The sequence below is a fragment of the Myiozetetes cayanensis genome, unplaced genomic scaffold, assembly GCF_022539395.1.
Source record: "Myiozetetes cayanensis isolate MyiCay16 unplaced genomic scaffold, myiCay2020 scf12, whole genome shotgun sequence".
NCBI classification, from domain to species: domain Eukaryota; kingdom Metazoa; phylum Chordata; class Aves; order Passeriformes; family Tyrannidae; genus Myiozetetes; species Myiozetetes cayanensis.
The window spans coordinates 17146438-17174377 of NW_026086826.1; the positions used below are offsets into that span (position 1 = coordinate 17146438).

A 27940-nucleotide genomic window follows, 5' to 3' on the forward strand; every position below is an offset into this window, starting at 1 on the left:
AGCTCGCCCTGTGCCAGGGAACGGCGAGGGATCGGCAATTACCTCGGCTCCCTTGCACAACCCGCACCCGGCGCGGCGCTGCCCGTCCCGCGGGCGGAGCGGGGCCGGGCGGCACCGCCCCCTCCCGGCATCCCCCGCTCGGCTGCTCTGTCGGCTGCGCTGCTCGGCTCGGCTCGGCTCGGCTCGGCTCGGCTCGGCGGTCCGCGCTGCGCTCGCCATGGCCGCCTACAGCAAGTTCCTGACGGCGCGGCACTCCGCCATCGCCGGGGCCGCCGCCGCCTGCGCGCTGCTCTGCCTGCTCGGCAAGCGGCGGGCGGCGGCGCAGCACGGGTGAGCGGGGCCGGGGAGCGGGGCGGGCCGGGCCGCGAGAGCCGCGGGGCCGGCTCCGGGAGGCCGGGGCGGGGGGAGCTGTGCTCGCCCTCCCGGCCCTGGGCCCGCCGGAGGGGCGCTGCTGCCGCCCGCTGCCCGGCGAGGCTCCCGGGCACAGGGCTCGGGCTGCTCCCCCGCCGCTTTCCCCGGGGTGAGGTCGGTGCCCCTCTTGCGAGAGTCCAGCCACCGCCACCTGGTTACCCAAATTATGCTCGCTTTTTCTGTTTTCCTGGCTGTGAACAAGTGTTAACAGCTGACTTATAGCGATGTCCATGCCTGCATGGTCAGTTCGTGGACATCAGGTATTGTTTGAATGCAGCCGTGTGACAATAAGGGACACGGACAGCAGTTTCAAAGAGGCCGAATCTGGTGATGTTCCCTGTGAGATCACTTTACAGGTGTACGCTGCTCGGGTGTGTATTAGTTAATATCCTACAAAGCACTGGTGCCGTAAAGTGTGCTGGATGAAGAACATATCCCAGACTCAATGCTTTCACAACTCTACACTATTTTTGGCTGTAGGATTATGATCATATGCTAAAGACATGGTATGTTACAATATTACAGTAGGTATCTTGTAGTGATACTCGTGAAAGGGACTTACTCAACAGACTTTTGTAATAACATACCTGTGATTAAGCAACAATCCAGTTTTATTTTACCTAAATCGTTTCATACATGATATCTGTAAGAGTTTCATGAAGTTGGGTAATGTCATACATCATGTCAAATTCATGCATTTGCTTGAGGTCCCAAACTATGGCTGGGAGTTACTCTCTGTCAAACTCACAGAGAGGGATGATTCTTTTCAGATATCTCTGCCTAATTTAGTGAAATGCTATTGTAAAAAAGGAGAAAAGCTGAGTGGAAGGGCACAAAAATAATGGGCTGGGACAGTTACACTGTAGTGCGAGATCTTCCCACCTGATGTATCATAGTGCTATTTGTAAGAAAGACTAGACCATGCAGATGTCCTGGGAGCATCTGTGTGTTGTCAGATCAAGAGTATTCTCTTAAAGTGAATCTTAATTGTCCATATTTACCTTCCTCTGCGTTTATTGAGGGGTGATCTTGAAGCACACAAACCAGATTACATTCAAATTGAAGCGCATCTTCAAACATAGATGCAAGTCCAGAATAGTTTTGAAATGCATTTAATATATTCCTGCTACTAGTAGCATTCATTTCATAGAAGAAGGCTGGAATCTGTCTAGAGTAATCTTCCTACCCCTGAAATAAATGTTATTGTGGATTCTGGGTTGTCCCCACTAAACTGTTTTGCTTGTATGTCTTCTGATGTTGATCTGCAGGACTTGACAATGGCATTGCACATATTGGCTTGAGAGTCGATGTTCTGAAAGTAAGCATTAGCCTTAATGCTGTATGTGGAATGTGTCCTTCCTGCGTGAATCTTGAATTTTGCTAGGTACAGTGTTAAAAGTCTGAGGCATTCATATGTATTAGGTGGACCAGACACTATTACAAGATTAGTGAGAATTGGAAAGCGGAGATAACTTATGAATTATGTTTGAGCTAATTCAGCAGTTGAATGGACTTGTGAGGGCCTGACCTGATCTGTCTCTTTTCCTCCTTCTGATCCTTTGTCCCTTGCTTCTATAATCTTCTCTTTATAGTTATTTTACGTTCTCAAATCTGTTAGAAATGCAGTTGCTAAAGTACATACCAGGCTTGCAAACTTGATTGTTTCACTTGTGTGTGTATGTGTTGCTTTATGCTTTTGAGTCCCTCCACAGCTTAGGTCTTATTTGCCAGTGGTACTGTGTTGTGGCCATGGATTCCAAACTCTAACGTCCAACATTCGGTTGTTTCAATAATAGCTGTGCTGCTGCTTGAATGATATTTTGAGGATGGTTTTTGCCCACTGGTTCTTCGTTCTTTTCTCCATGTTTCCCTGTGAGGCAAACCTTGCCAGGAGCCTTACAGAATGCTACCTATCAAGACTAGGCAGTAGGTAAGCTACTTTGCCTATATCACCAGCCTAGACAAAACCATCTGGTTATTACCGTTGCCTCATCCTCCTTTAGTCTCATTAGTTCATGTATCATTCATGTCTTCATGCTTTGTTGCTGATGTAAATTACAGCATACTTTTGCAAAGTATGTCATCATGCCAAATCTTTACATATTTCAGCATTCTTATGCTGGTATATGATGCTGACATATAATAACAAGCACACAACCTTTTTGCAGTGATGATAAAAATCTCCAGGACCTAGTGTACCCTTTAATTTATGTGTTGTATTTCCCTGTCTCTTTGGGAAGAGCAAGAAGTTGGGAGGGTATGGCTGTCCTCAATTTTTGCATTTATCCCTATGGAGAAGAATTTCACTTGGCGATGCAGGTAGTCTGGAAGAGGACTGGTAGTCTGCTTGAGGTTAACTGAATAAAAGATGTGAGGAATAGTGGTGATTTAGTTTTATATGTGTGAGTTGCTTTGTTAATATTGGTATATAATGCCTGAAAATGTTGTGTCATGTTAGTGTGAGGTGAATTTCAGCTTCTTGAATTCTGGAAGGTGAAAGTCTTGTTTTGAGCTTCCTAAGGGCAAAGGTGAATGTTACAGGCTTGAATATAAACAGCCTTAACATGGAAGTGTTCTAGGGCAGCTGTCAACTTTACCTGCAAAACTTCTTCATTCCTCACATAGTTTCAGAATATACACTTCAGTGTTTATACTTATACATACTTTATGTTCAAAATAAGATGTGCTATTATTTCATGTTTTCCTGGAGTAGCTGTTTTCTGTTTTATTTTGTGTGCATTTTTAATTTTGCTGGTATGTTAGCAGTAGGTTTGCTGCTAAGTAGATGCAGACATCTTACTTCTCAAAGCTGAAAAGTAAAATAATGTACAAATTGAAAAAAAAAAAGAAAGTCTTCTTTTAGCAAATCAAATGTGTAACAAGAAAGTTATCTGACAGGCTCTTCATAGTATTTGTGTTAATTTCAGTATAGAATTACCAGTTATAGAAATGGTAAGAGGAAGGAGAGGTAAAAACTTTTACCTACTTTTGTGCTGTCAAACAGTAGGGGCAAGGTCCAGTGCAACTCGTATCAAGTAGTAATGTATGAATAATTAAGCTGTATATGTTATGCCAACGTGCCTTAGTAGGTCAAAGATCACTTAATTAATACTAGCTGGATTAGTCACAGATGTTCTTCTGTAAGAGCTATTACATTGCTTATTAATTTTGCAGAACTGAGAGACGGTGTCACAGTTTACAATACATTTTAACCACAACTTTCTGAAATCTTCCAAAGTAGAATGATATAGAACTGTTCACTTACACTAACTTGTTAGTTTTCCATGTTACTTCCTTGGAGTAAAGCATGGAGAAAAATGCGTTGTGTCTTTATTCAAGCTGCTCTCCTCAAAAAGTCTGTTTCCTGAGAAAAGCTTCCTGTCTTCTTGGGAGGGTGGAAGTTGTTATATCTAAATGGAAGGATGACTTCAATTGTAGTATTTGGGTTTTTTAGAGTCATAAGAAGTTCTTTGAGAAACTGCATTAGCCTGGGTATATGATGCAGAAAAAACAGTCACTCCATTCTGTTTATTCCCTTTCCCTAATCCTGCCTCAAACAAGAAGCAACAGAATATTTGCATGAGATTTGATTGCTTCAGAATTAAAACCTTGAGGGGTGTTACATAAAAGAGCTGGATATTTTTCGTTATGCCTCTAATGACAATTTTTCCCAAATATCCATGTAGTTTAAAATAAAGTACTTACACAAGTACTTACACATGAACTTGGATTACTTTCAAAAAGAAGTTATTTTGCTCATATAGCTTTATGCTGGAAGGAGGGAGTGAAAGAAGTAATAGAAGGTAATTAGGGTAAAGAGTTTGGAATTGCAAGATTAGGGAAAGGCAATAAACAGAATGGAATTAATAGGAAGGAATTTATAATATATGGAAAGATAACAAAATAAAATACTTTAGAATCTGTTCCTAGACACACTGGCCTTCCATATCACTTAGCTGTGTCCTTTAGAATCGAAGAGGATGCTAGGACGTGGACTCAATTTTGTAAAAATTGAACTTCTGAAACCCAAGTGTTTGGCAACCCTCCTATAAGGGGAAAAATGCATAAAGCAAGAATAGTGCATACCTGGGGCCTGAGAGGTTAGACATGGCTCAAGCAAGGGGAAAGGCTCACTTGAGTGGAGAGAGGTCAACAGAGCTGTAGACACTGTGTATCAAACAGGTTTTACACATTTCCTCTTGCCTATCACTGGGCTCCTCAGCCATTCTCGTCTGACAGAGGGGTAGCAGATGTCACTCAGTGGATGTCATGCTGCTTATGTCATGGCCTGCACAGCCTGTGAACCTGCAGGTGGGCAGTGATTGATACAGGTGTACTGGAGGTAACAGACACACGTTCAAACGGTTGGAGCTTTCAATCACAACACAGGAGTTTGAGCATAGCAAGTGGTAGTTGTAACTTGAAACAAATGGTACGTTTTTATTCCATTTTTGTATATTTAGGATGTTATTCTCACTTCTTAGTTTACATAATTTCCTAAGATTCTGAAGATGCTTGGGTAAACCTTGTTAGTGTATTTCACATGAAGGGACCTGTTCTAGTTGAGTCATGACTGTTTGACAGTAAGGGTGATATTATATTGCAGTGGATTAATAGACTTCTTTCATGTATGTAGATCATTAAAGGGAACCTGTGTTACTTGGGTAAAAGGTGACAGGTGTCAAAACCAAAAACAACTCTATGCTAACTACATTTAAGTAAGTTTATCCAGGATGTGAGTTTGACTGTTTAGTCTGCTAGTATTAAAGAAAAAAAAAGGCAAAACATATAGATATGATTACTAGAAAATGCATCTAAAATCCAGTCTTGTAGAAAAACCTGCCTGGGGCTCAGAAAACTTGTCTTCAGCTGGAGGGTATGGAGACAGGAGAAAACAGATGATTCAGCCCCTGCTCCTAGCATTTAGACTGCCTTTGTTTTGGGCCTGGGTAGCTAATTAGTGGTTTCTCTCTCATTAAGGTGCATAAAATGCTTGCTATCTAAGGCAAGATCTAGTGGAAGTGTAACAGCATGAAGCTATTTTTTTTTAATTTCTCAGGAAGCTGGATAGAAGTCTTTTTCCACTGTTATCCATGAAGGAGAGCTACAGCCACAGTTTAGGCCAGAGCACAGCTTATGGCAAAATTATTACTACTAAGGTTTTTCTTACATGTAAACTTTGTTACTGAGATGCATTCTTCTACTGAAACTTAGAATGTCCTCCACAGTAGTTCTGCTTTGTTACCTTCTCAAAGGAAACCTTTGAGCTTTAGCAATGCAGAGCAACTCAGAGCTCCTGCTTGCAGTGAGATAAACGTCTGTGACCTTCTCAGAGTCCACTTCTTGGTTGCCTGAATACATTCCCCTCACATTATTTTTGGTTATGCTGCGACTAGGCACTGACCTAGAGCCAAGAAAATTGTGCTCTTGGTTTCTGTGCGTGCTCAGGGTGTTCTGTGCAAACGGGCATGCTTTTGGACAGTGCCCAGGCTTCTGAGTAAGGTTGCTGCCCTTGACCTGAAATAACTGTGCTGTTGCTCTGCACTCCTCTGTGCAGGGTATGCAGTGTGAGCAGTAACACACTTTTCTCATGATGGCTGTTACTTCTTCACATGGTTGCATTCTGTCTTTAGTCATTTCAGTTTTATTCTGTCTTTACAACGTCTCAGCAGTTATCTTGTCTGTAAAACTAACCTGAAACTGCACAAATAATCACTAACTATTACAAAATCATTTACGTTGTGTGTTTTTTTTTTAAGCTGTGAAAAATGCCCAGTGCCATTCCAGAATGTAAGGTCTGAAGAATACGAAGGTTGCCTATAGGTAACAAGTCTTTGAAATGCTACACTTTATCCTGAAACAGATATTCTTCCTTTGCACTGTGTTGAGCAGAAACTAGTCATCCTACTCTACAGAAGGAAGGTAGCAAGACCTGAAATTTGTAGGTGTTTTTCAGTTAAGGACAACACAACTTTTTCAAGCCCTTATTTCCTCTTCACATGTCTTAAACTGGAAGTCTTGCTTATCACTCCCATCTTGATTCCTTGTTAGGCTTAGCTCAGTGTAGATTGCTTCCTCTGAACTTTGTTCTGGATGGAGACGGGTATTTCTAAAGACAGTAATTCTTTAACTTTTTCCTGTTTGCTGATAAATACCACAGAACTAGTATACCTGAGGCCTTTTGGTAAGCAGACTCAGTGGCCTCTAAGACTTTTTGCAGTTTCTTCTTCAGTGGTGTCGAGAATGATCCTTTTTGAGTAACCAGTACTGTTGCATGTTTCTTTGGAGAGGATAACCTCACTGTAAAGAGTCAAAAGACTGAGTGCTGTGACCAATACTTATTTGGAGACTGAAATTTCATGGTATTACCAAGTTTTCTGCCTCCCCCCTGTGCTACACTGCTGTCCTTCAAGTTGGATCAGCTGTCAAATGCCAGTACAGAGTCCGGAAACTCTTTCTTAGTTTCTTTGAAACATCTCGCTGGTTTGGGCTGATCATCTCCAACATCTCAGTGTTGGAGAAAGGTGTTTTGTTGTATTGCCTACTGTCTATTGGGTAATTACTTGTCTATTTACTAATCTATAGTGAGTTGCTATTTATTTACCATGCATGTATGAATGACAAGTTTGATCTAGTTGTGTCATCTCATTACTGCTGATATCTTTCTCTGCTTTTACGCTGTTTGCTGTAAAAGCTGTGTGCAATTAAATAATGGATAGCAGGCTACATCTCAGATGCTGCTTTTCCTGAAACTTCTTCAGCTGATATTATTATATCTCTATACCATTATACCTCTAGCCTCTTCATGTTCTTAAAAATGTTTTACTTTTTTATTCCATTTTAAAAGTCACTTAGGAAAGAAGGTGTCTCAAGAAGTCACTTAATCTAAGTGTCTGCTCAAAGCAGGATCCGCATTGAATTCAGACTGGTTTTTTGAGGGCTTTATACAGTTGTATCTTGAAAATATCTGATGACAAATTCTAGAGTTTTTGACTCAGTGTTAGAAATGTTTTAGCACTGTGTTTTTTCTTCTTTTTTTCTATGTATTGTCTGGGTAACCCTTTTTAAGAAACTCTTCATCACCACCCCTTCTTGTCTGCGAGGGCATAAAGGAACAATGGCCCTTATACCAGAGGAGTTATCTGTAGTAGAGAATTTGGCCAGCAAGTAGCACTCACCTTCCTCCACCAGTAAGACTTGTGACGCTCCAGCATTAAGTAAATGAGAGGTCTGGAATAATAGAGAGCTTGAATCTATTCCAAATGTTAGAGCTAGCTCTCTGCTGTAACCAGATAGTCTTGCTGTATTCTTGCTGAGTAATTGAGGATGTTATTCAGTCTTTAAATTCAATGAGAATGCAACCACAATCCTCACGAAGAAGTTCTACAATAGTGGAATGGAGTCTGGAGTAGTGCCAGTAGGTATCAGACTGAAAAAATGAGGCTCTGGAGAAGGAAGAGTTTTGTAGTAATCAGCTGGTGTAAGTTTTTATTCCAGACAGAACTATAGCCCAGTCTTTTGTTGCAAGTAAGATATTTTTACCTGTTAAAATAACAATGGCTTATTATTTTTTTATTAGCAAGAGACACATTAGAGCTATTTAGGCACTTTTTTTTTTCTAGACTTCATAAATAAGATTGTTTCCTTTGCTTTTGAAGTATCAGTCTCGTTTTGAGCTTGCACAATTTTTTTGTAGAAAAAAAGAGAACAAAACTCTGTTAAAGTTTTTCATTAGGTTTTAAATTTACAAACACCTAATTTCTTAAACTTTATAAATATAATATAAATTCTAATTAAATGTGAGTTCGCAATGAAATGTGAGATTATGATTTCTGAACAATCCTTCTTTCTCTTTAATGGATAATCAGCTCCAGCTCAGTAGTTTCAACTGCTCAATTTCTCTCAACAGCTGCTGTAGGAAAAATATATCAATAAATAGATCAAAGATATTCAACTAACTACCAGAATAATTCTGGGCCTTATCTTCTTAATAGATTAATATATTAATATAGTCCCTTCTGATCCTTTTAAAGTTGAAATAGTTGTGTATTACGAGTGTTGTGACTTCAAACATTGGCAGGGCTTGAAGCAACAAAGCTTATAGGAGTTATTATAGCATGTCTGGGAGAGCATCATGCTTTCATTTTGCTTTATGGCAAGTCATGAATCATCTAGTGAAACAACCACATAATTTGATAACTAGTTATTCGTGCTTAAGAATACTGCTTTTCTCCTAGTGCCAAACCAGATATGATTGAAATGATCCATATTCAAGGACACTTTTAAAAATATGGGTCAACTTTTTCTACTTTGAAAAATTACAAGATGTATTGAGAAGTTTCTTGTTACAGCAGTATGTTGCTCTTCTGTCACCAGGATGCAGTCTCTTACTAGATTGTTGTCTTGGACGTTGCACACCATTACCATTTCCATAGATGTACTTCCATCACAGACTGATTAAATGTTATATCTCTTCTGAACTTCTATTAAGTTATTTCTCCCCCAAACTGCCCTCTATTGCCCTTCATGTTCTTTATTTTGTCTTTTATACAAGTAGTCCTACAGGATTTTTATCTTCTCTCAGGCTTCTGTCTCTCTGATACCTTTAATTAAGTTCTTGCTAAACTGGCGTCTCTCCCTACTTGATTTCATGGTCTTCTCCTTCCCTTCTTTTCTCATATTCGCCAACTACCTTGCCTCTTCCTTTCATAGTAATTATTTCTATTCATTGGTCAGACATTCATAGATCTTTCTCATCATAAATTAGAATAGGCATGGTTTCATTCTAGATATTTTCTTCACAGAGCTTTAAAGCACAAGTGTGAAATGGTGCTGTTGATGAAGTTGTGGGATAGCAGGTTGTGTGGCAGTCTGCAGTTGTTTTGATGTTGTAGGCCGGTGGGAGCAGTGCCTTTCATAGTTTCTGCTTCCTTATGATTTGAGGTGCTGCCTTGAAAGTGTATGAATATTGTAGTTTTGAGGCAGCCTGCTCTCAGTGTTTTAGTATCATGGTTGAGAAATGGTAAGTTACCATTTATATGGTTAGCTGTCAGTTTTAAACTACATAAACACATACTCTCCCAACAGCTTCATGTGCTTGTCTGATGCTTGAGTGTTCCAAAAGGGAGAAGGACCAACTATAACTGTCTTATATGTCAGCTTGTCTTTCTTAAAATCAGAGGAAAAAGAATATCACTGTGCTTTTGGATGTTTGTTTAGCACTAGTTGGTAAATATTTTTCTTCTAACTGTTCTGTAAAATGCAGGGGAAGGAGAATGGACAGAATAAAACTAGCTTCCCTTCCAATGCACACCCTTGCAGAAACTTGGTTTCACAGGTCTGACTTTTTTCCCCTGCAGCATATGTTTACGAACAAATAATCTCAATATATAGTAAAATGCATTATTTGAAAGTCAAATACAATGCAGACAAATCTGTTTGGCTTATGTAGATCATGTGGAAACATCAAAGTCGAGTTGCTTGGATTGCTGAATCTGCATTCCTGTAGTTTTCATTTGTGGTTGGTAGAACCATGTAGCCATGCTTGTAAAGTATATGTGAGAAACATAAAAACACTTGGAGTTCATGATACAGAGCCAAGATAAAACAGAACTCTGAGATGAAAGACTGAGGCTTAGTTTCCCTACATGAAACTGGTTACTGTCAGGAGTAAGGTTTCACTGAAATTGTAAAAAAGCAGCACATAGGTTTGACATAAAAGGTAGCCCTGCTGAAGGCACTGTATTGCTTTGAAAGAAATAGAGATTTAATCCCGAGCTTTCTTTTCTGTGTAGAGATGAAGACAAAGAAAAGTGTGTTAGTAACAAGTAAAATAATTTTCTTCTTCCCTTTACAGTAAAAGAAGTGGAAAACAAGCACTGCAGAACAATGAGGTAATTCTTTTTTCATGTCATACATTCTTTAACGACTTAAAATAAATCTGATTTTTAAAAACTTTTAAGTCCTATCATTGTAGTTTAATTTTGGACTGAAAGAATGATGGCTATGGTGCAAATGCTGCTTGAATGATACTTTCAGACTTGCATTGGTGAAACAAACAAATGGAAGAATCAGGTGAATCACAAGAGGCTGAAGTTTGGCTCCATAATGACATGCACTTGATATGTACCATGTGCTTTTTTATCTCATAATGCCTTACGAGTGTAAGGACTAGTGTTGTAAGTTTATCTGTATGTATACCAACAAGCAGCTGTGTGTACATTTAGTATAACTTGTATTTATATTTTATTTAAAAGAAAAAGCAAGGAACAAGATGTAGAGTCTGTCAGTTTCTAGAAACTACTTCAAACTTCTCTAGGAGGTTTGGCATATCCCCGATCTTCTGTATGTTTTTTAATTAGCTTATCATATATCCCTTTAAACCAAATTTACTGATTTATATTCAAATAAAATATGACAGACCAAAGGGCAAAGCCCATGACTAGAAGTATTGGCTCTTATGATGGTATGAATAGCTTTCATGTACTTTCATCTTTTGCTGAAAACTTAAGAAAAGGCTTGCACTGGATAAATCTGAAGGTGTATGCAAGCATCATGTAAGCTTCTAGGCACACCTGGAATGTGTTATCTGCCATAAACTTGTCTTCTGCTTAGCTATACCTGTTTGTAAAAACCTTAACTAGCTTTCTCTTATTCCTACCCATCTTGGATACAATTATACTGAATGAGGAATTAACAGTCTAAGGGGAAAAAACAAACTTCTGGGAAAGGAGATACTGGAATGAATATAAGTGCAACACAGAAATAGAAATGGGGAAGAGCTGAGCACAGAGGAAGAACAGGTTCAAGTTATGCATTCAATATGTTTAGTCAGGTACTCTCTTGAAGTGTAGCACATCAGACATTGTGTTTGTCGTTTCTATTATGGAAAAGCAGTAACATATGTAGGATCATCCTTCAACAGGCCTGCACAGTAGTCTTTAGTTGTTTGAATTGCTTGGATTTTTGTGTAAATAACTTTTAAATAAAATGTTTTAATCATCTACCACATAGATGGCTAGAATTTTTATTTGTAGTTGTTGTTGACATCGTTTTTTGATAAGGGTTGGGACTATAGTTGACTTCATCCTGTGAAAAACAGGTGTAGGGTTATTCACAAAGCATTCAGAGTGAATTTTTTTTCTTTGAGGTTTCTTGTCTAGCTTGTAGTATTGATATAGGCATTGATAACATGCTTCACATGAGCCTTGGGTAGCAAAGATAGCAGGATTAGGCTGATTAGACAGGACTTGTTTGAAATACATGTGTGCCCTCTTGATAAGTTTTTCAGGACCAAATTCTTCTGTCACATCCTTGTGTGAAAGAAAAGAAAGAAAACAAATGAGAAAAACAAGAAATACTTGCACCATTAGCTTTTAAAAAGTATTCAGGTTAGTCAGGATAGAAGATGGGGTTATATGGAGTGAACAGGTGCAACTGACCCAAATAAAAGGTGCTTGAGTGCCAGGAGGGTTTTTACATCTGGTAGATTTAGCTCACTAGGAGTGTGTTGCACTGTTTTGTAGAAGTAAAGGAATAAGAAATTCTGGTTGCCCTTGAAGCAGATTTGGGCTGTTCAGCCAAGGAGTTTAAACCATTGATTGTCTAGACAGATGTTGGAAGGCATTTTTAAGAATACTGTCTGATGGTGTCTTCTAGAGACAAGCAATGTTAAGAGATGGTAGATTGCATTACAACTTGTAAGTTGGATGTTTTAGTGCTGTGGTGTGCATTGTTTGTATGTCACCCTTAGAATAGATTTGAAATAAAAAGTATTTTGTATCATGGCAGCTACTTCCTTCTGCAGTTTGTTTTGATATTTCCCAGTTCTTACATTTTATTTAATTTGTCGGAGCGAGTTGGAAGGAAATATTGCAAATGCTCCAGAAGGAAGGTAGCAGTAAATAACTTGGATAGGAAAATATCACATGAGCAGTTAAATAATATTTATTACCAAAAAAAATCTCACCTTTCTTATTTTGCTTGTTCTATGTGCAGCAGAAAGAGGGAAAGAAGGAGCGAGCAATGGTGGACAGAGTGTTTATTGCAAGAATATGTCGAATCCTGAAAATAATGGTCCCTAGAACACTTTGCAAAGAGGTAAGCATTGACTGCAGTGCACAAATAGGGACCCTCAACAGCTCATTTACAAAAAGAAAGTACATGGAAGGCAGAAGCATGGATGGGAATGCCTGTGAGAGTGCTCACAGAGCTGGACTTCATCAACTCCAGAAGCTCATGGCCTTCAGAAGAGGTTACTGATAATCCCCCCCAAAACCCAAATACGGCTCCCATATTTGAAAACAAATGTAATGGAAGCTACAGGCTGCTCAGGCTTGCTGTATTCCTAGTAAGGCTGGGAGCAAATTCTCCTGGAAGCTAACTCTGGCCACACAAAGGACAAAAAAGTGATTGCAAGCAGCCAGCCTGGATTTACCAATGGCAGATCATGCCTTACCTGATTGCTCTCAGTGATGAGACAAATGGCTCTGTGGATAAGAGAAGAACAGAAAATGTTGAGTACTTATTTTGATTTTGGTGAGACTTTGACTCTAAGGTCTCTCTTAGTACCCAGATAGCCAAACTGAATTGGCTGGATGAGTGGACAGTGAAGTGGTGGGTGGAAAACTGACTGGACTGTTGGGCTGAAAGGTTTTCCAATCAATGCTACAAGGTCTGACTGGTGCCTGCTTACTTGTGGCCCTGTTTTGTGTGGGGAGTTGGAGTAGGTAGTTTTCAGAGGTCTTTTGCAACCTTATGGCAGAAAGGTGTCAGAATAGCAGTAACTTCTTTATCCCTAAAATCCTTAATCCTAAAGGGTGTGTCCAGTATAGGTATCGACCAAATATAGCTTTTTAAAAGACAAACTTTCTCCATAAAAATGTATTCAGTACTTTATTAAGAACATTGTATGCTAATGTGTTTCCTGCAAAGTAAACAAGTATTACATTAGGTGGAGGCAGTATGGAAATACATTTCTGCTAGGTATTGTAGGAGTACTTACTGGAAAAAAAGGTGCATTTTATCCATTGTTTAACTGTTACATTTCTGTGGTTGTACCAGACAGGTTATTTGCTGCTTATTGCTGTGATGCTGGTAGTCCGCACTTACTGTGATATTTGGATGATTCAGAATGGAACAGTCATTGAAAGGTACCTATATGTTTGTTAATTTTAAACATTCTTTCTTGTGTTTAACAGGGAAGGTAGTCTGTCAGAATGTGTATTCAGACATTTTACAACTTGCTTGTTTAAAACAGAAAATTATACCATTTTAAAAATAAAATTATTTTATTAAATTATTCTTTTAAAATTGTTTATTAAATATTCTTTTGGTCACATTTTGTACACTGAAGACTTTAAATCTTGTTGATATAAACATCTAAGAAGGCACTTCAGAATGGTGGCATAATGTCATGGACTTAGACATGTTATGTGGATATTAGGACTTATTTCTTCCTACTGACCTGTTTGCTCTTTAGATTGATAAAAAAATGCTTTCAGTCTTTCTGTGTTAGAAAGTGTTTTTAGACCTCTGATTATTCATGTTGGTCTCATTACTAATTGAAGCAAGTCAGAATGTGTTTTGAAGTGTGAATTCAAAATGATACTGTGTTTCAGGAGAGACATTTAGTGATCTGTAGACTGGAAGGACTGCTTTGTTTCTTGTGTGGGAATCTGTGAAAGCAGAGAAAGAAAGAACTGGTATTCTCTGACCATGAATTTCTGAGCCCTTAATGTGGGCAGTTCTGGCAGGAGCAGAAGGGAGGGAACTTGAGTCTGTCACCTGCCACGTAACTTACACAAGTGTGTCAGACTGGACCCTACAGCTGATACTACAGTTTTCCATGATGATTTTCTTTCTCTGTGTAGTCCTCTGAGAACTTATCCACTTAAGAGTGCTGTTTCTCTTGTAACTGACTCTTAGCTGGTGGTCATTTACAGTGCTATCATTGGCCGCAGCAGGAAGGATTTCAAGAAATACTTGTTCAACTTCATTGCCGCAATGCCCGCTGTAAGTGCTCTACTTCTTCTGACCCTTTAGCAGAACACATTTTAAAAGTAAATTAAGAAATTGAGGAAAAATCTCACAGGAGTGCCTTAAAACTCATGGAAATGAGTTGTTTTACATGCATGTCTGTATTAAGACGCATTTAATTTTCTGACTGCAGTGGGAGACTTTATCAGCATGTTTCCTTATGGGTCACAACTATTTTTCTAACAGATATGTTTAGATTTTTACGTTGATTTTATTGATGGAAATTTTGACTACAGCTTAATGTCCCATGCAACATCTTATGGATTGGGTTATGTTTCAGTATTTGGGATTCTTTTGTCGTGATTGAAGATGAAGATTTCTTTTTAGTCTTTAATTTTTGTAATTCTTACCTTTTTCACAGATTTGTTATGTGTTTTCCAACCCTTTGACTTTACTTCAGCTTGTTGACATCTCTGACCTGCACCAGATAGAAATAATTGTTACTGTCCAATAGATAATGTACCCGGTTTGCAATAGATTTAAAAAGGAATTGATAAATTTAAGGGAATTGTTTTCAAAATGGTGAATCTTTTCTAGATCTTACCAGAAGAGCTGAAAATACGGTATATGACCATAATTTTATCTTTTTAAATGGTAAGAGCTACTGGGAACTGGAGACAGAAACCTAAGCAATAGATTAGGTTGGTCTTTGGTGTATTAGTGGTATTACTGACTTTAAGAGAAGAATTCACCTATTCTAAAGTGTTTACACATCTTATGCTGCAAACTGATGTAAGTATATTGAATTGTGTTAGCTAAATATTGAAATACTGTCCTTTATTTTAGATCTCTTTAGTGAATAACTTCCTGAAGTATGGTCTAAATGAACTGAAACTTTGTTTCCGAGTAAGACTTACCAGATACCTCTATGAGGAATATCTCAAGTAAGTAACACCTTGTTAACCTATAGTATAAAGTTTTTTAAAATTGGTTCAAATAATTCTAATTATACTGTAAGAAGGTAGCAAGGTGCTTAATAGGTTAGGTACATTGCTCAGAAAAGGCTTTTGGTTTCAGTTAAGTTGCAGTTGAGGATAAGTGGCCTGTCTGGGTTGTATATGGAACAGATATCAAGACAGCAAATTTGGCTCAGTTGGGGGGTGGGGAAAGGCACCATACTGCTTCCAAGATTGATTGGGTCAGCTTCCAATGTACTTCAGTTCCTTTCATTTAGTGCAGACTGGATTGGTTGCATGAGCTGGAGTAGCTCCTTCTGTCCTTCTGCACTGACTTTTGGTTGTCAGATGTGCTGAAGCAGAATTTGTGAGCATTTTCTAGCTAAGTTCAATAGCAATATGGGCCTGAGCTTTTACTAAGACATCCTGGAGCCTAAACAACCCTGCAGGATTTAATGTAGATTTGGTCAGGCAGAAGCACGAGCTTTGTTGACTCCATACAGTCATTTAATGTTTGCCCTTCTTTCCATCTAAGTGGTATGAAGCAAGGGGGTTCCAGTTATTTCAGATCCCAGATAATGATTTTTTTCCTGCTGCTTAGCTATTGCTTTGTTTCAGAGCTTATACGTACTACAAAATGGGAAATCTGGACAACAGAATAGCTAATCCAGATCAACTCCTTACACAGGATGTGGAAAAATTCTGTAACAGTGTAGTGGACCTGTACTCAAACCTTAGCAAGGTAAGTCTTCCCAGAGAGAACTTTGACTAATAGCTGTAGACTTTTAGGATGTGGTGTCAGCTCAAAACAATTGTGTATGTTTTTATATGGGTTGCTTGGAATATGGTATGAAAAAAAATTCCTTATTATATTATTTCACACTCTGTGATTTTCATGACCAAAGCAATGTTTGTGAGTTGTTATCATTTTTATTAAATTTTCTTTTAAATAATTTGTTGCACTCTTTTGCGGTTAAAGAGTGATGAATTTCCTTTCTCAGTTAGTTAGCTTTTGGAAGAAAACCAAGGAAAAGTCGTGTGGCTGAGATTGCTCTTGTTTTATCTTTTAGTTTGTGTAATAGGTTAACCAGTATTGTGCTTATAATGCAGAGCTGTAACTATTCTTGGAGTGGTGTGTGGTTTCTGTACCATTTTGTATTAGTTTTGTGTTCTAAGGCTTTTTTTCCTCTGCTTCTCTTACAGCCCTTCTTGGATATAGTTTTGTATATCTTCAAGCTAACAAGTGCTATAGGAGCACAGGTAAATTGAGTGGGTTTTTTAGAATTACAAGTACATTTTCCCTTCTTTACTTGTCGCCTTGTATAGACCTGTTTGGACTCTAAGGAAAACTCAAGTGGTAATTATAGATTCATCCATTATTTGAAGGGATATACTGAAAATATGCATTCACACTTAATGTTTTGTATGCTTTAGTGTGCTCAATTTGGAGGCAAGAAAAATAAAACCCAGAGTTTGTAGGCATTTGTTACAGAACTTGAAGAAACAAGAAAGTTCTTTATTTTCTTCTAGCATTTATTTGAAAATCCCATTTAGTACAGTACTATTCTGACTGCTTGTGTCTTGCATGAATTCCATTTACAGGCAAAAATAAGTTTTCTCTTTCTGTGTGACCTCTATAAAGGGGAACCATTTCTTGCATTGTGCTGTATGACTGTTGTATTCTCGCCTCCCTCCCACCAATAAGCTGAATCATTTCAGAAACAGTTCTTCAGCTTAGTGAAGTGGTGCGTTATCAGGAATGTTCGGGAGCTGAGAAGCAGCAGCTCTGGGACACATCATGCAGATTTTGTTGAGACAGTCTTGCAGTAAGGATTAAATGAACCTACGTAACTTTTCCAGTCTCACGTGTCTTTGCATTGCTGTCTGTAGTAGTTACTACAGGCAGTTTATGCCATTCCACACTTCAGTGATATTTAAGCATGGGAACCCTGGTCTATGGAAGCTTAGGATCCAGAAGAATAAGAGGTTCCTGCCAGGACTGCTGGAGAGAACCAGGAAATGTGTTGGAGATGTACAGATCAAAGAAGAGAATGGGATTGAAGTATTGACTCCTATGGCAGTGTAGTAAACATAGAGACAAAGAAGTAGATAGAAAGGAGAGGAAATGAGAGAGGACCAGGAAATGATTAATGAAAAAAGCTAAGACAGTAGAATGCAGAGATCACACTGGATGGTAATAAAAACTTGAGTAGAAGGCTGGGATAGGAAGGAATTCTAGGGACAGAGAATTAATAAAATTCATAAAGCAGTATCACAACACCAAAGATGGGAATATGATGGGAATTGTGAATGTAGTTGAATTGGTAACAAGGTACATAGGAGGTAAGAATGAAGGGATGAATGCTTTCTGGGTATATGTGTTTCTGTTTGAGACCATCTAGATGGTAAGCTTTTATTCTCTTTTGCTGTTCACAGGGTCCAGCTAGCATGATGGCCTACTTGATTATTTCAGGGTTTTTCCTTACACGTTTAAGGAGACCAATTGGCAAGATGACTATTATAGAACAAAAATATGAAGGGGAGTACAGATATGTCAACTCACGTCTCATTACAAACAGGTAAAGATTTACTTGGGTGGCAAGATGTGAGTGACCATAATGTGGGGTAAATAGAAGCTGTGCATTAAAATATATTTGGGGAAGCCTGATGCTATCAGTTCTGAGCCAACTGTTTGCATCTTTATGCAGATTATTATAAAGTAATTTGTATGTGCATTAAATTCCATAATCGAGACTTAATTGTAGCTGGGGTGTAATAAGTTTATGTTCTACTGTTATGAAAAAGTACAAACCCTTAATTCATAAGGTAGCTGAAAGCCCTCTATTCCTGTGTTTCATGGCTTTTTTCAAAGACTGTCTTTAACAAAAGGAAGTAACCTTCTTTTCATTTGTTTCTTTTTAGTGAAGAAATTGCTTTTTATAATGGAAACCTGAGGGAAAAACAGACTATTCACAGAACCTTCCGTAAGCTGGTAAGTCTTTCATCTCTTAGTTGAAGTTTTGCTTAAAATGCTCTAATTCTATTGTGGTGATTCTTGACATGTATTCATAGACATGGAATTATAGTGGCTTGGTGGTTTTGCTGCTGCAGTCACTAAATTAAAAAATAAACTAGAAGCCTATAAGGAGAACACATGATCTTGGTAGAGTGGTCTTCCTCTTGCCACTTACCTCCTTTTCACCCACCACAATTACTGTGCTCACTATTTAGTTTTGTGTTTAGGTTGTTTTGATGTCAAGGGCAAGTCTTTACCAGCAGGCACTCTTGTGCAGTGCTTGTCACAGTTAGAGGTGTGTTGAGGTATCTGACTCACTGAAAAATAACTGTTTGGAATCAAATGTCTGTAAAATAATAGAAGATAGTAAAACAAGTACTGGCATAGTGTGAACTTTTTCTTCTGTACCTTACTAGGTGGAACACTTGCATAATTTTATCCTGTTCCGGTTCTCAATGGGTTTCATTGATACAATTATTGCCAAATGTAAGTGTTTGTCCAGTGCTAATGGATTTCTATAAATAAAACCCAAAATTTTTATGTGAGAATTGTCTTTTTTCTTATTGTGTAGCTTAATATTTATTCTTAAACTGCAGACCTTGCCACTGTGGTTGGTTACCTGGTTGTTAGTCGTCCATTTCTGAACCTGTCTGATCCTCGTCATCAGAACAGTACTCATGCAGAACTTTTGGAGGTAACTAGACCAGAATTAAAACAATCTCCTGATTGTTACGTTTTGTTAGTCCACATAAAGAAACTTTCTTCTATTCTAGGATTACTACCAAAGTGGAAGAATGTTACTGAGAATGTCTCAAGCTTTGGGCAGAATAGTCCTAGCAGGCCGTGAAATGACGAGATTGGCTGGGTAAGCTTAATAGCAGTTCTGTAAAAGAATCTTTCCTAAACTTCTGTTGCTGTTTCTCATCTCGTTTTGAGAAAGTGCGTGTAGAATTAAAATAAACTTATATGCTTTGTTCCTTGCAACACCCTAAAAATCTAGAAATAAAGAACATTTTTTGCTGAAAACATATCTGAAGATGTGCTAATTATGCCCACTATTTCACATCTGAGTAGTAGCAGCATACAGTTTAAATGTTTAATTGAAAAGACGTTGTCAGATGTTCTTAAATCAATTATGTATTGATTATTTACCAAACTTTTAAAAAAATATCTTAAGAAAAAAATTTGGCTGTTACACTAAAAGGATCTTGTAAATATTGTGCATATTGGATAACCTGGTGCAACTTTAAAATGTAAACATTCTGTTTCTATGCTGGGTTGAATAACTTTGTCATTTGACAGTTTAGCAGTGCTACAGTGCTCATCTTTGGATTTCTTTTTTTTTTTTTAATAGATTTACAGCTCGAATTACAGAACTAATGCAGGTTCTGAAGGACTTGAATAGTGGCAAATATCAGCGTACTATGATATCACAAGAAAAAGGTAGATGTGACATAATTTGCAATATGTGCATGTGTGTAGTGTTCCAGTCTCTAATACTTTTTTCTTAATTTAAGATGCAGATAAAAAGCAAGCTTTGTCCTTGATACCTGGATCTGGAGAAATTATCAACACTGATAACCTTATCAAGTACGTTTACAACATTTTCCACAAGTTCAATGTTTTTCATGTAGACTGGCTTTTAAGTCTTCCCCTCTGTGACTCTTAATAGAGGTTTGAATACACATTATTTCAATTTGCAATTCCTGTTGTACTTTAATTTATTAACAAGTAATTCCATCTCACGCCCACTCACCATTTCTATTCTAAAACAATCGTTATCCACTCATGTTAGCAGAATACATAAACTGCTCTCTTGACTTAGGCTTTTGGGTAACATTTCCTGCTGTCCTTTGGAATGTGACTTCCCAGACCATTTTATTTACTCTTAGAAATACGTTAGTTATGGATTTTATCCATTATATACTTCAGCTGTAAAAATCAAGTGCAAATCTGTATTCATTTTCAAAACATTTGCATGTAATTCTACATGCTCAGAGACTTCACTGATGTACTTGTGTATCAGTTCCTTCATTCTTTGCAGTCTGAGGAACGTGGCATTGACACAGTATTACTACTTAAAGGCGTAAAATACAGCCAGTAAAGAGATTAAGTAACCTCAATCTGGGCAGTGTGGAAAGCGGATAGGGAAGTAGGAGGGGGGAAGAAGGAAGGAGATGAAACAACTATTTTTATTATTTTCATTTAAAAAAAAAGGCAAGGGGAGATAAGCAGAGAAGTCATTCATTGTATATCCTAGAAGTAATGAAATACACTTCACTAGTAGGTGTAAAATGACGTGCATCCTTAAATCCATGTTTACATCCACAACATGTTTTGGAGACCAAAGGCTTAGAAGATTTGGAAAACAAATACATGAAGGGGATAAAAACAAACCTGTAGATGTTTAGATGCGAAGGTACCATTTTGGTTCAAGAACTTCCTTAGCTATTAATAGTTGGAAAGTGGGAGAGTGAATGAAGTACTGCAGAAGTCTTGCCCTGTTCCATAAATCTCTGAAGTAAGCATGCAGTATTAACTTCTTTTAGGCAACTGTTCTGGTTTTTTTTAACCCCAATATTGTGATACATACAGGTTTGATCATGTTCCATTGGTGACACCTAATGGAGATGTTTTGATTGAAGACCTTAACTTTGAGGTAATGTTTTTAATATCATAGAAAATTATATTAATATAAAATTTTCAAGTGGAGACGACAACTTCAAAGGTAATCAGATTTATAAAAAAAAGTGCAAACAAGTCATCTTGTTAGTTTTTAACGAAAAGGCAATGAGCTATTTCCCAAAAAAAAGACTTTATTATTACAAGTGCATTATCTTCCAGCAGTTGGTGCTAAACTGGTTGGGGGAAAAATTAATTATTGCTGGAAATTACTCACTGTAATGTCAGAAAGTATGTGTGTACAAGCCTATGATGATACTGGATTGTCTTACTGCTTGTAGAAGCTTTGAACAGTACATACTCACTGCGATTTTAATATATTGGATTTGCATTTATAGGTCAGATCTGGTGCAAATGTACTGATCTGTGGGCCAAATGGGTGTGGGAAGAGCTCACTGTTTCGTGTTCTTGGTGAGGTAAGGGAACCTTTTAAAACAAGTGGGGGAGAATGCAAAGCACTGTTGTAGTTGGACTTTTTTTGTCAAGTTTTAACCTTTTTCCTTTTGCAGTTGTGGCCTTTGTTTGGTGGGCGTTTAACGAAACCCGTAAGAGGGAAGTTGTTCTATGTTCCCCAGGTGAGACTAAGTACTTAACCTGACAGTAGCATTCTCTTTCTCCTTTCACCATGTTTAGAAATGTTTGACATATCTCTTTGGTTCTAACTGTATCTCAGAGACCATACATGACTCTTGGAACGCTCAGAGATCAAGTTATATATCCAGATACTTTGGAAGACCAGAGAAGGAAAGGGATTTCTGACCAGGTAATGATAATTAGTTCATTAACCCTTTGTCTTGCTTAGGGTGAGTAATGCTTCAGATTTAGAAATACTAAAACTGCTATTAAAACACTGCATTTAATTGGATTTTAATATTTACCAGGATAACATGATGGTTTAATCCTTTATAACCTTTTTCAACCATTTCTTTGTTAAGTTCATGGAAGCTTTATTTATGATTCTTGTTTCCATAAAAGGTGCTGAAGGAGTACTTGGATAATGTCCAGCTGGGTCAAATCTTGGAACGTGAAGGAGGCTGGGATAGTGTTCAGGATTGGATGGATGTACTCAGCGGGGGAGAAAAACAGAGAATGGCAGTATGTCTCAAAAGCATAAATGTTTAACATATGCAGAACATAAGTAAAAAATATAATCTGAATTGTAAGCTAGTTTTGTTTACTACGTTTTAAGATTTTACTTATAAGAAACCACCAAAGCATGAAATACCTGAATACTGAGGAAACAACTGAAAACAGTGTTTATTGCACTCAAAATTTAAAAGGAAATGTTATACCACCCTTTTACCATACCTCATGCTTTCATTGTATAAACAGAAGTTCTAAAACAATTATCTTCAATAAAAAAGTAAAGGTAATATACAACTCTTGGGTTTTCAGGTTTCAGTGCGTAGCAACTTCATTCCCTTGCCGTAGTACATTTTTGGACACTAATTTTTAGTTTAACTTCCAACACTGCACTGTTGGTTGTAGTTCTGTATCCACAGTAGCCTTTTCTGGTTTGCTTTCCAGATGGCAAGGTTATTCTATCATAAGCCCCAGTTTGCAATACTGGATGAGTGCACCAGTGCTGTTAGTGTCGATGTAGAGGGCTACATTTACAGCCACTGCCGAAAGGTAAGCTCTTTGTTTCTAGAATTATATCTCTTTGTGTTAAGAGGGAACTTAAAATGATACGAGGTTCACTCTTCCTTATGCCTAGTGCAGACTAAAAATAAAAAAAAAAAATAAATAAAGGCTTAGAATCCTATGCAACTTTATGCACACTAGAATTCAGTAATTGTTTTGTAGTCTTAGGATAATTTAGATGGACATTTAACCTTTGTGATAAACAGAGAACTCTTACTAACTGCTAAGTAACCTTACCTTTCCAGATAGTCTTAGAATATCAAGTTAAGATCAAATAGTCTAAGATTTTAGATTTCTTTATTGTTCATAAGCTTTCTGTTGGCCAGGCAACAGAAGTGAAAGGCTGGAAGTTTCCATCTATTTTGAGACTTGAAAAGCCAAGCACTCTAGGAAAGCATGATGTTATTAAATATAGTTTCATTTTTCCTTTTCCTCTGCAACTCACCATTTCAGGTTCTATGTAGTACCATGTGAAATATCAGCACGATTCAATTTCACACCCTTAGTCTGGGAAAGAATGGGCTTGAAATAACATTAGTTATTGAAATAACATTAGTTATTGAGTAGCAGCATTCTCAGGATAGCAAAGCTGTGCATCCACTGAAATACATGCTCAAAACCACAAGCGGAAACTTAAGGAGCCTTCTGTAGTAGTGAAGGGGCACTCGGTGAGGACTCTGCAGAAGGGACAGTATTTCTGAACTAATTTTACCACACTGATATCTATATCCTGACAGTTTCTAAGTCTGTTTTCCATATACTTATTATTCTGTTGACTTGAATATTCATTTGTACTTGCCAAGTGGCTGATGCATGTTACTGAAAGATAGAATTCCCTGTTAAGCTGTCCTTGCAGAAAGCAAAAATGTTACCTTGTTTTATCATCAGAGCCATTTTGTCCTTGCTGCTACTGTTAGGGATGAATAGTTAACTGAGTTGCAAGGAAACAAAGCAAGATTATTCGCCTCTAAATTGTCACTCTAAGTTTATAATTCATTATAGCTTTTGTGGGTTTAGGGGTTTTTTTGTTGTTAGGTTTTCTTTATTCACAGGTTTATTGTTTTACCTGTCTCATACCCTACGTCCTTTGCCCCTTTCATTCTGTTTGACAAATCATTAGGAGCAAAAGAATGATGAAAACATTTAAAAAAGATAAATCCCTTGTTTGCTTTTTTCCCCCTGCAAAATATTGTATTAAGGCTATATATGTCTAGTTTTAATAATAGTCTGGAAGTTTGTGGCTATGAATTTAAGATCTTCATCTGATGTCATGCTGAAAAATAAATAACACCTAACCCATGAGAAAAAAAATAACTGTTTTTTGGGTATTTTCATCATACAGGTTGGCATCACCCTCTTCACTGTTTCCCACAGGAAGTCACTCTGGAAACACCATGATGTATGTAGTCTTTACTTTACTCAGAATATGTGTAGGTCTGGGGGGTGTGTTTTTTTACTGACTTTATTAAACTGTCTTTGCAATTTTAGATGTTGTCATCCTAATAGGTCATGTTCTGGTTTTGGTTTTTTGTTTGTTTATTTTTTCAAGACTTTACTTCCATATTCCAGTTTCACTATTTGAAATAATCTTACACTTCTAGTTATGAAGAAACACTATCCAAAAATCCTCTGTGCATCTGTAAAAGTAGCTACAAAAATATGAAAGGCTCACTAGGTGATTAGGTCTTCTTTCTTAGACTCAAAAAACCTCTTCAACTAGAATCCAGTTAACAGCATGGAGTTTTTTTGCTTTCACTATACCTAATATAGCTATGCTTTAAAGAAAAGTTCATCTCTAATACGTGGATTTCTTTTCTTGCAGACTTTAGATTTTACTACTCTTTTTGTGCAGACAGACTGTATGTGTGGGTTAAAATACTGAATGAATACAGAGGGATTAATGTATAACTCAAAGTGTATTGTCACAAAACCCAAGAGAGCAGTGTTGTGTCCGTGTGGCTGTTAGCAGACTGATGTATGATATGCAAAAGACTCAGTTTAACGTTATTATAGAGGCAGTTGAATGTAATGAAACGTGAAGTAGAAGCAGCTTACCCTCTGGTTGGCTGAGTTTAAGATTTTGCTGAAACTTTTTGAAGTTTTTTTATTTTTAAAACTACTTCAAAATACAATTTATTTAGGGCTTTATAGGCCTAGTAATTTTTTGGAGGTTAATAACATATATTCTTTGTTTTTCAGTTCTATTTGCATATGGATGGCAGAGGAAACTACGAGTTCAAGAAAATAACTGAAGACACGGTGGAATTTGGATCTTAAAGTCATTAACTGAACTGCTGCAGAGACTGATGATTACAGGAAGTGTGTAGAATGTCAGAAAATGTACCATAAAATTACTCCAGCTTGTTAAGCATTTACTATGATGTAGGATATTGCTAATTGTGTATATGTTGGTTTAATTATTGGTATGTACTAAGAATGTCCTTATTCTTGTGGTTTAAAAACCTGCCTAAATTAAATTGGGCTTAAATTGGTGTAACCTGATTCATCCTGGGATGCAAACCATTTGAAATCGGCTGATTTGACTTTTGTAGACCTTCTTTCCCTTCACTGAAAAACCCTGTTAAAATTAGGGTTGCTACCTCTCTTGTTCCTGCAAAGCAGTCTTGGATTTTTGCTCTGTTCTATGCATATTTCAGAGTGATCTTATGCAGTGCAGGACATTGTCCCATCTTCAGATCTGTGCCCTCTGAAATGAAAGAGCCTTTTCGTTGTCCAAGCCTTGTGATGTAGCCAATGTGCCCTTGCTGAAAAAGGATGAACTGAAACTAAAAGACAAAACTAATTCCTTCTGGTGGTTAAAAAAAAAAAAAAATTAAGCTTGTTCTTTGCTGGGTTTTGGATTCTCTTTAGCATCTGTCTGTCCATGCAGTTCTCTCTGCAGCTCAGCAATCTCATTGCCTCCCAGTTTAGCAAGAGCTTCATCCATCCCCTACCCCAAATGCTGTTTTTCTCTCACAAATACTGTGGTAATGAATAGTTGAGAGGAAGCTGAGGGAGGAAAGGACTGACACACAAAAGAAAGGGGGAAAGAAAAGAGATTATATTTGTATCACACAATCTTGTGAATGTTTTTAGCTCTGAAAAAAATGAATGACTCCCACAAGAAGAAACAGAGAAAAGAGTATGGGTCTAGTCATTCCTCTCCTTAAATCACTAAAGGTTAGAATGGGCTCAAACATGTTAAAGCAGTTACTTTTTCCAAGTTCCTCCTTTTCTCCCTCTTCAAAAAATCAGATCTACTTATGGTCTGAATTTGAAAGTAAGGATAATGGTACTCCATTTGGTCTTCTGGGCTGTGAAGCCAGAAGCAATGCTTTCATTTTTATGTTTATTCTCTTATTTGTCATGATGTTTCTTGATTTCTGATACAAATTATTTACTAGTGATTCTTGCTGTTGTCTAAGGATCTCTAGTCCTTGCTGCTTTTTTGTTGCAGCTGCCAAATCCCCGTGAAGAAACCAAACTATTAAGATGGTTTCCTGGGACAGTTTTTTCCATACAAATGATTACTGTGGTTGTCATTTGACTTTGACAAACATAAATGAAGCAAGGTGTTTTTTGTGATCAGGGAATAAGAAGGTATAATTCAAACTGAATTGCAGTTTAGGCTTTAAAACAAAAATTTACAATACCTGTTGTACAGTGAAGGTCTAGTAGTTTTTTAGTGTTCCATGTAAGATACAATATAGGAATGCACTACATGAAGGCATGCATAAAATATGCAATACATCACTTCTCTGTGCATCTTTTATCAAGGGTTTAGGTTAAAAAAACCACCCTGAGTTTTTATAAAATGGGTATGTACTTGGATGCACTGCTGATCGTTAATTTTTACCCAGTTTGATTAGTCATGATCTTTCATGCTGAAATTGTTGTGTGTTAATATTTTTTCCTTTTATCACATTTCTTGCCCCTACCTGCCACTATTCTTTCAGAGTACTCAAATGCTGGTATAAGAATCTAATCACCACAGTAGATTCAGAGTACAATGCATCAGTGAAAATCAAAAAAAGCTGCTCTGTGAAGTATAGCATATTCAAGAGAATAAGGTACCAGAATAATTTTTTGTGCTTGTTTAACAAGAAGGTGAATAGATACCTGATTTAACTAATCTCTTTTTCCTGTTCACTCGGTTCTCACATCAGCTGTAACGTAGCAGGTAGCAGCATGCTGTATGTGAGGTCGTAGTCTTTTTTTAATTGTAACCATGAAAATAGGGATGCCAGGTAGATTGTTGTGTCAGGAGGTTTTTTTGGGTTGGGTTTTATTTTGTCAAAGTTCTCAGCACAGATGCAACTGCTTCTCTTGGAAGGGCTGTTTCAGTAGCCTTTCGGAGAGACAAAGTTAAAATTAATCTCTAAAATGAGAAAGTCGCTGTGATCTTTGTGATTAGGGCAGTCTTTTGCAGTGGAGTAGTAAACTTGGGATACTCTAATGTATTTTTTAATGGTGACAAGCAAAACCACACACAGCACACTCACATAGCCCCCCAGCAGCCAGTCCCAATTGTACTTTACAATTTAACTGGTTATAACAGAATTTTGTGTAATCTCTTATTTTTAAAACTAACAACAAACAAACAAACTAAAATCCATCTCCAAAACCGAGGAGGAATAGGTTTGCCTTTAGATGCCATGAAGTTTGTTGAAACTGAGGATGCTGGTATCTCCTTAGGGCCAGAACTTAGTGTTTCTAAACATACTGGAAGGAAAGAAAAATATTATTCTGTGCTCGATTGTAAGAAAGACTTATAAAGAAAGTATAAAAAAGAATGATGTTTTAGAATTATATTCTTAAAAGGCCTTACACTAAAGTGTTTGAGATAGACTTGATCTAATGGAAGATTGTAAAAACTCTAATGAAAATGATCCAAGTCTCAGTTCTGTTGCAGAATTGCACTGTGATACTGTATTTTAGTTGTTATGTTTCTTTAATAGCACAAGCTGGAAGTTTGTAAATTGGAATTCTGCACTATCTTGGTAAGACAAAATACTGATGAATACTTTCAGTCTCAAACTGTTGGTGCTTTGAAGACGGTACTGGTAGTAGTCAGATGGCTGCATTTCAACAGTGGTGGGAAACATTCCTGTGTGTAAATACTGTAAAGTGTTTTGGAGGGGGAAATGGCGCTATATAAATGTAAGACATTAAGTGCCTCTGAAATAATAAATCTAAAGATAAAATATATCTAGGCTTTTTATGTTTCTTAACTATGTGATTAAGAATTTTGTAA

At 37.5% G+C, this 27940-nt stretch overlaps 1 protein-coding gene across 3 annotated transcripts; it reads left to right on the plus strand.

The window, feature by feature from the left end:
• Positions 1-172: 172 nt before the first annotated feature.
• ABCD3 (ATP binding cassette subfamily D member 3) lies at positions 173-27894 on the plus strand. Of its 3 annotated transcripts, none has more exons than XM_050307344.1 (23): positions 173-330; positions 10268-10304; positions 12409-12510; positions 13474-13562; positions 14355-14424; positions 15235-15332; positions 15963-16086; positions 16548-16604; positions 17781-17923; positions 18267-18336; positions 18777-18846; positions 18957-19054; positions 19134-19225; positions 19715-19803; positions 19878-19950; positions 20956-21019; positions 21381-21458; positions 21552-21617; positions 21716-21805; positions 22018-22137; positions 22570-22674; positions 24029-24085; positions 24886-27894. In XM_050307344.1, the coding sequence occupies exons 1-23, from the start codon at positions 218-220 to the stop codon at positions 24961-24963; spliced, it is 1983 nt and encodes a 660-aa protein (XP_050163301.1). In that variant the 5' UTR covers positions 173-217; the 3' UTR covers positions 24964-27894. The 3 variants fall into 3 exon arrangements, with proteins under 3 accessions (XP_050163301.1, XP_050163302.1, XP_050163303.1); XM_050307345.1 differs by having other exon boundaries at positions 12412-12510; XM_050307346.1 differs by lacking the exon at positions 173-330 and adding an exon at positions 1627-2341.
• The last annotated feature ends 46 nt before the right edge of the window (positions 27895-27940 follow it).

Bases quoted from the DNA above. Each gene is read 5' to 3' on its own strand.
- ABCD3 (XM_050307344.1), top strand. From the start codon at position 218: ATGGCCGCCTACAGCAAGTTCCTGACGGCGCGGCACTCCGCCATCGCC. The intron at 14,425-15,234 runs GTAAGTGCTCTA...CCTTTATTTTAG, and splicing joins TCATTGCCGCAATGCCCGCT to ATCTCTTTAGTGAATAACTT. The intron at 18,847-18,956 runs GTAAGTGTTTGT...CTTAAACTGCAG, and splicing joins TGATACAATTATTGCCAAAT to ACCTTGCCACTGTGGTTGGT.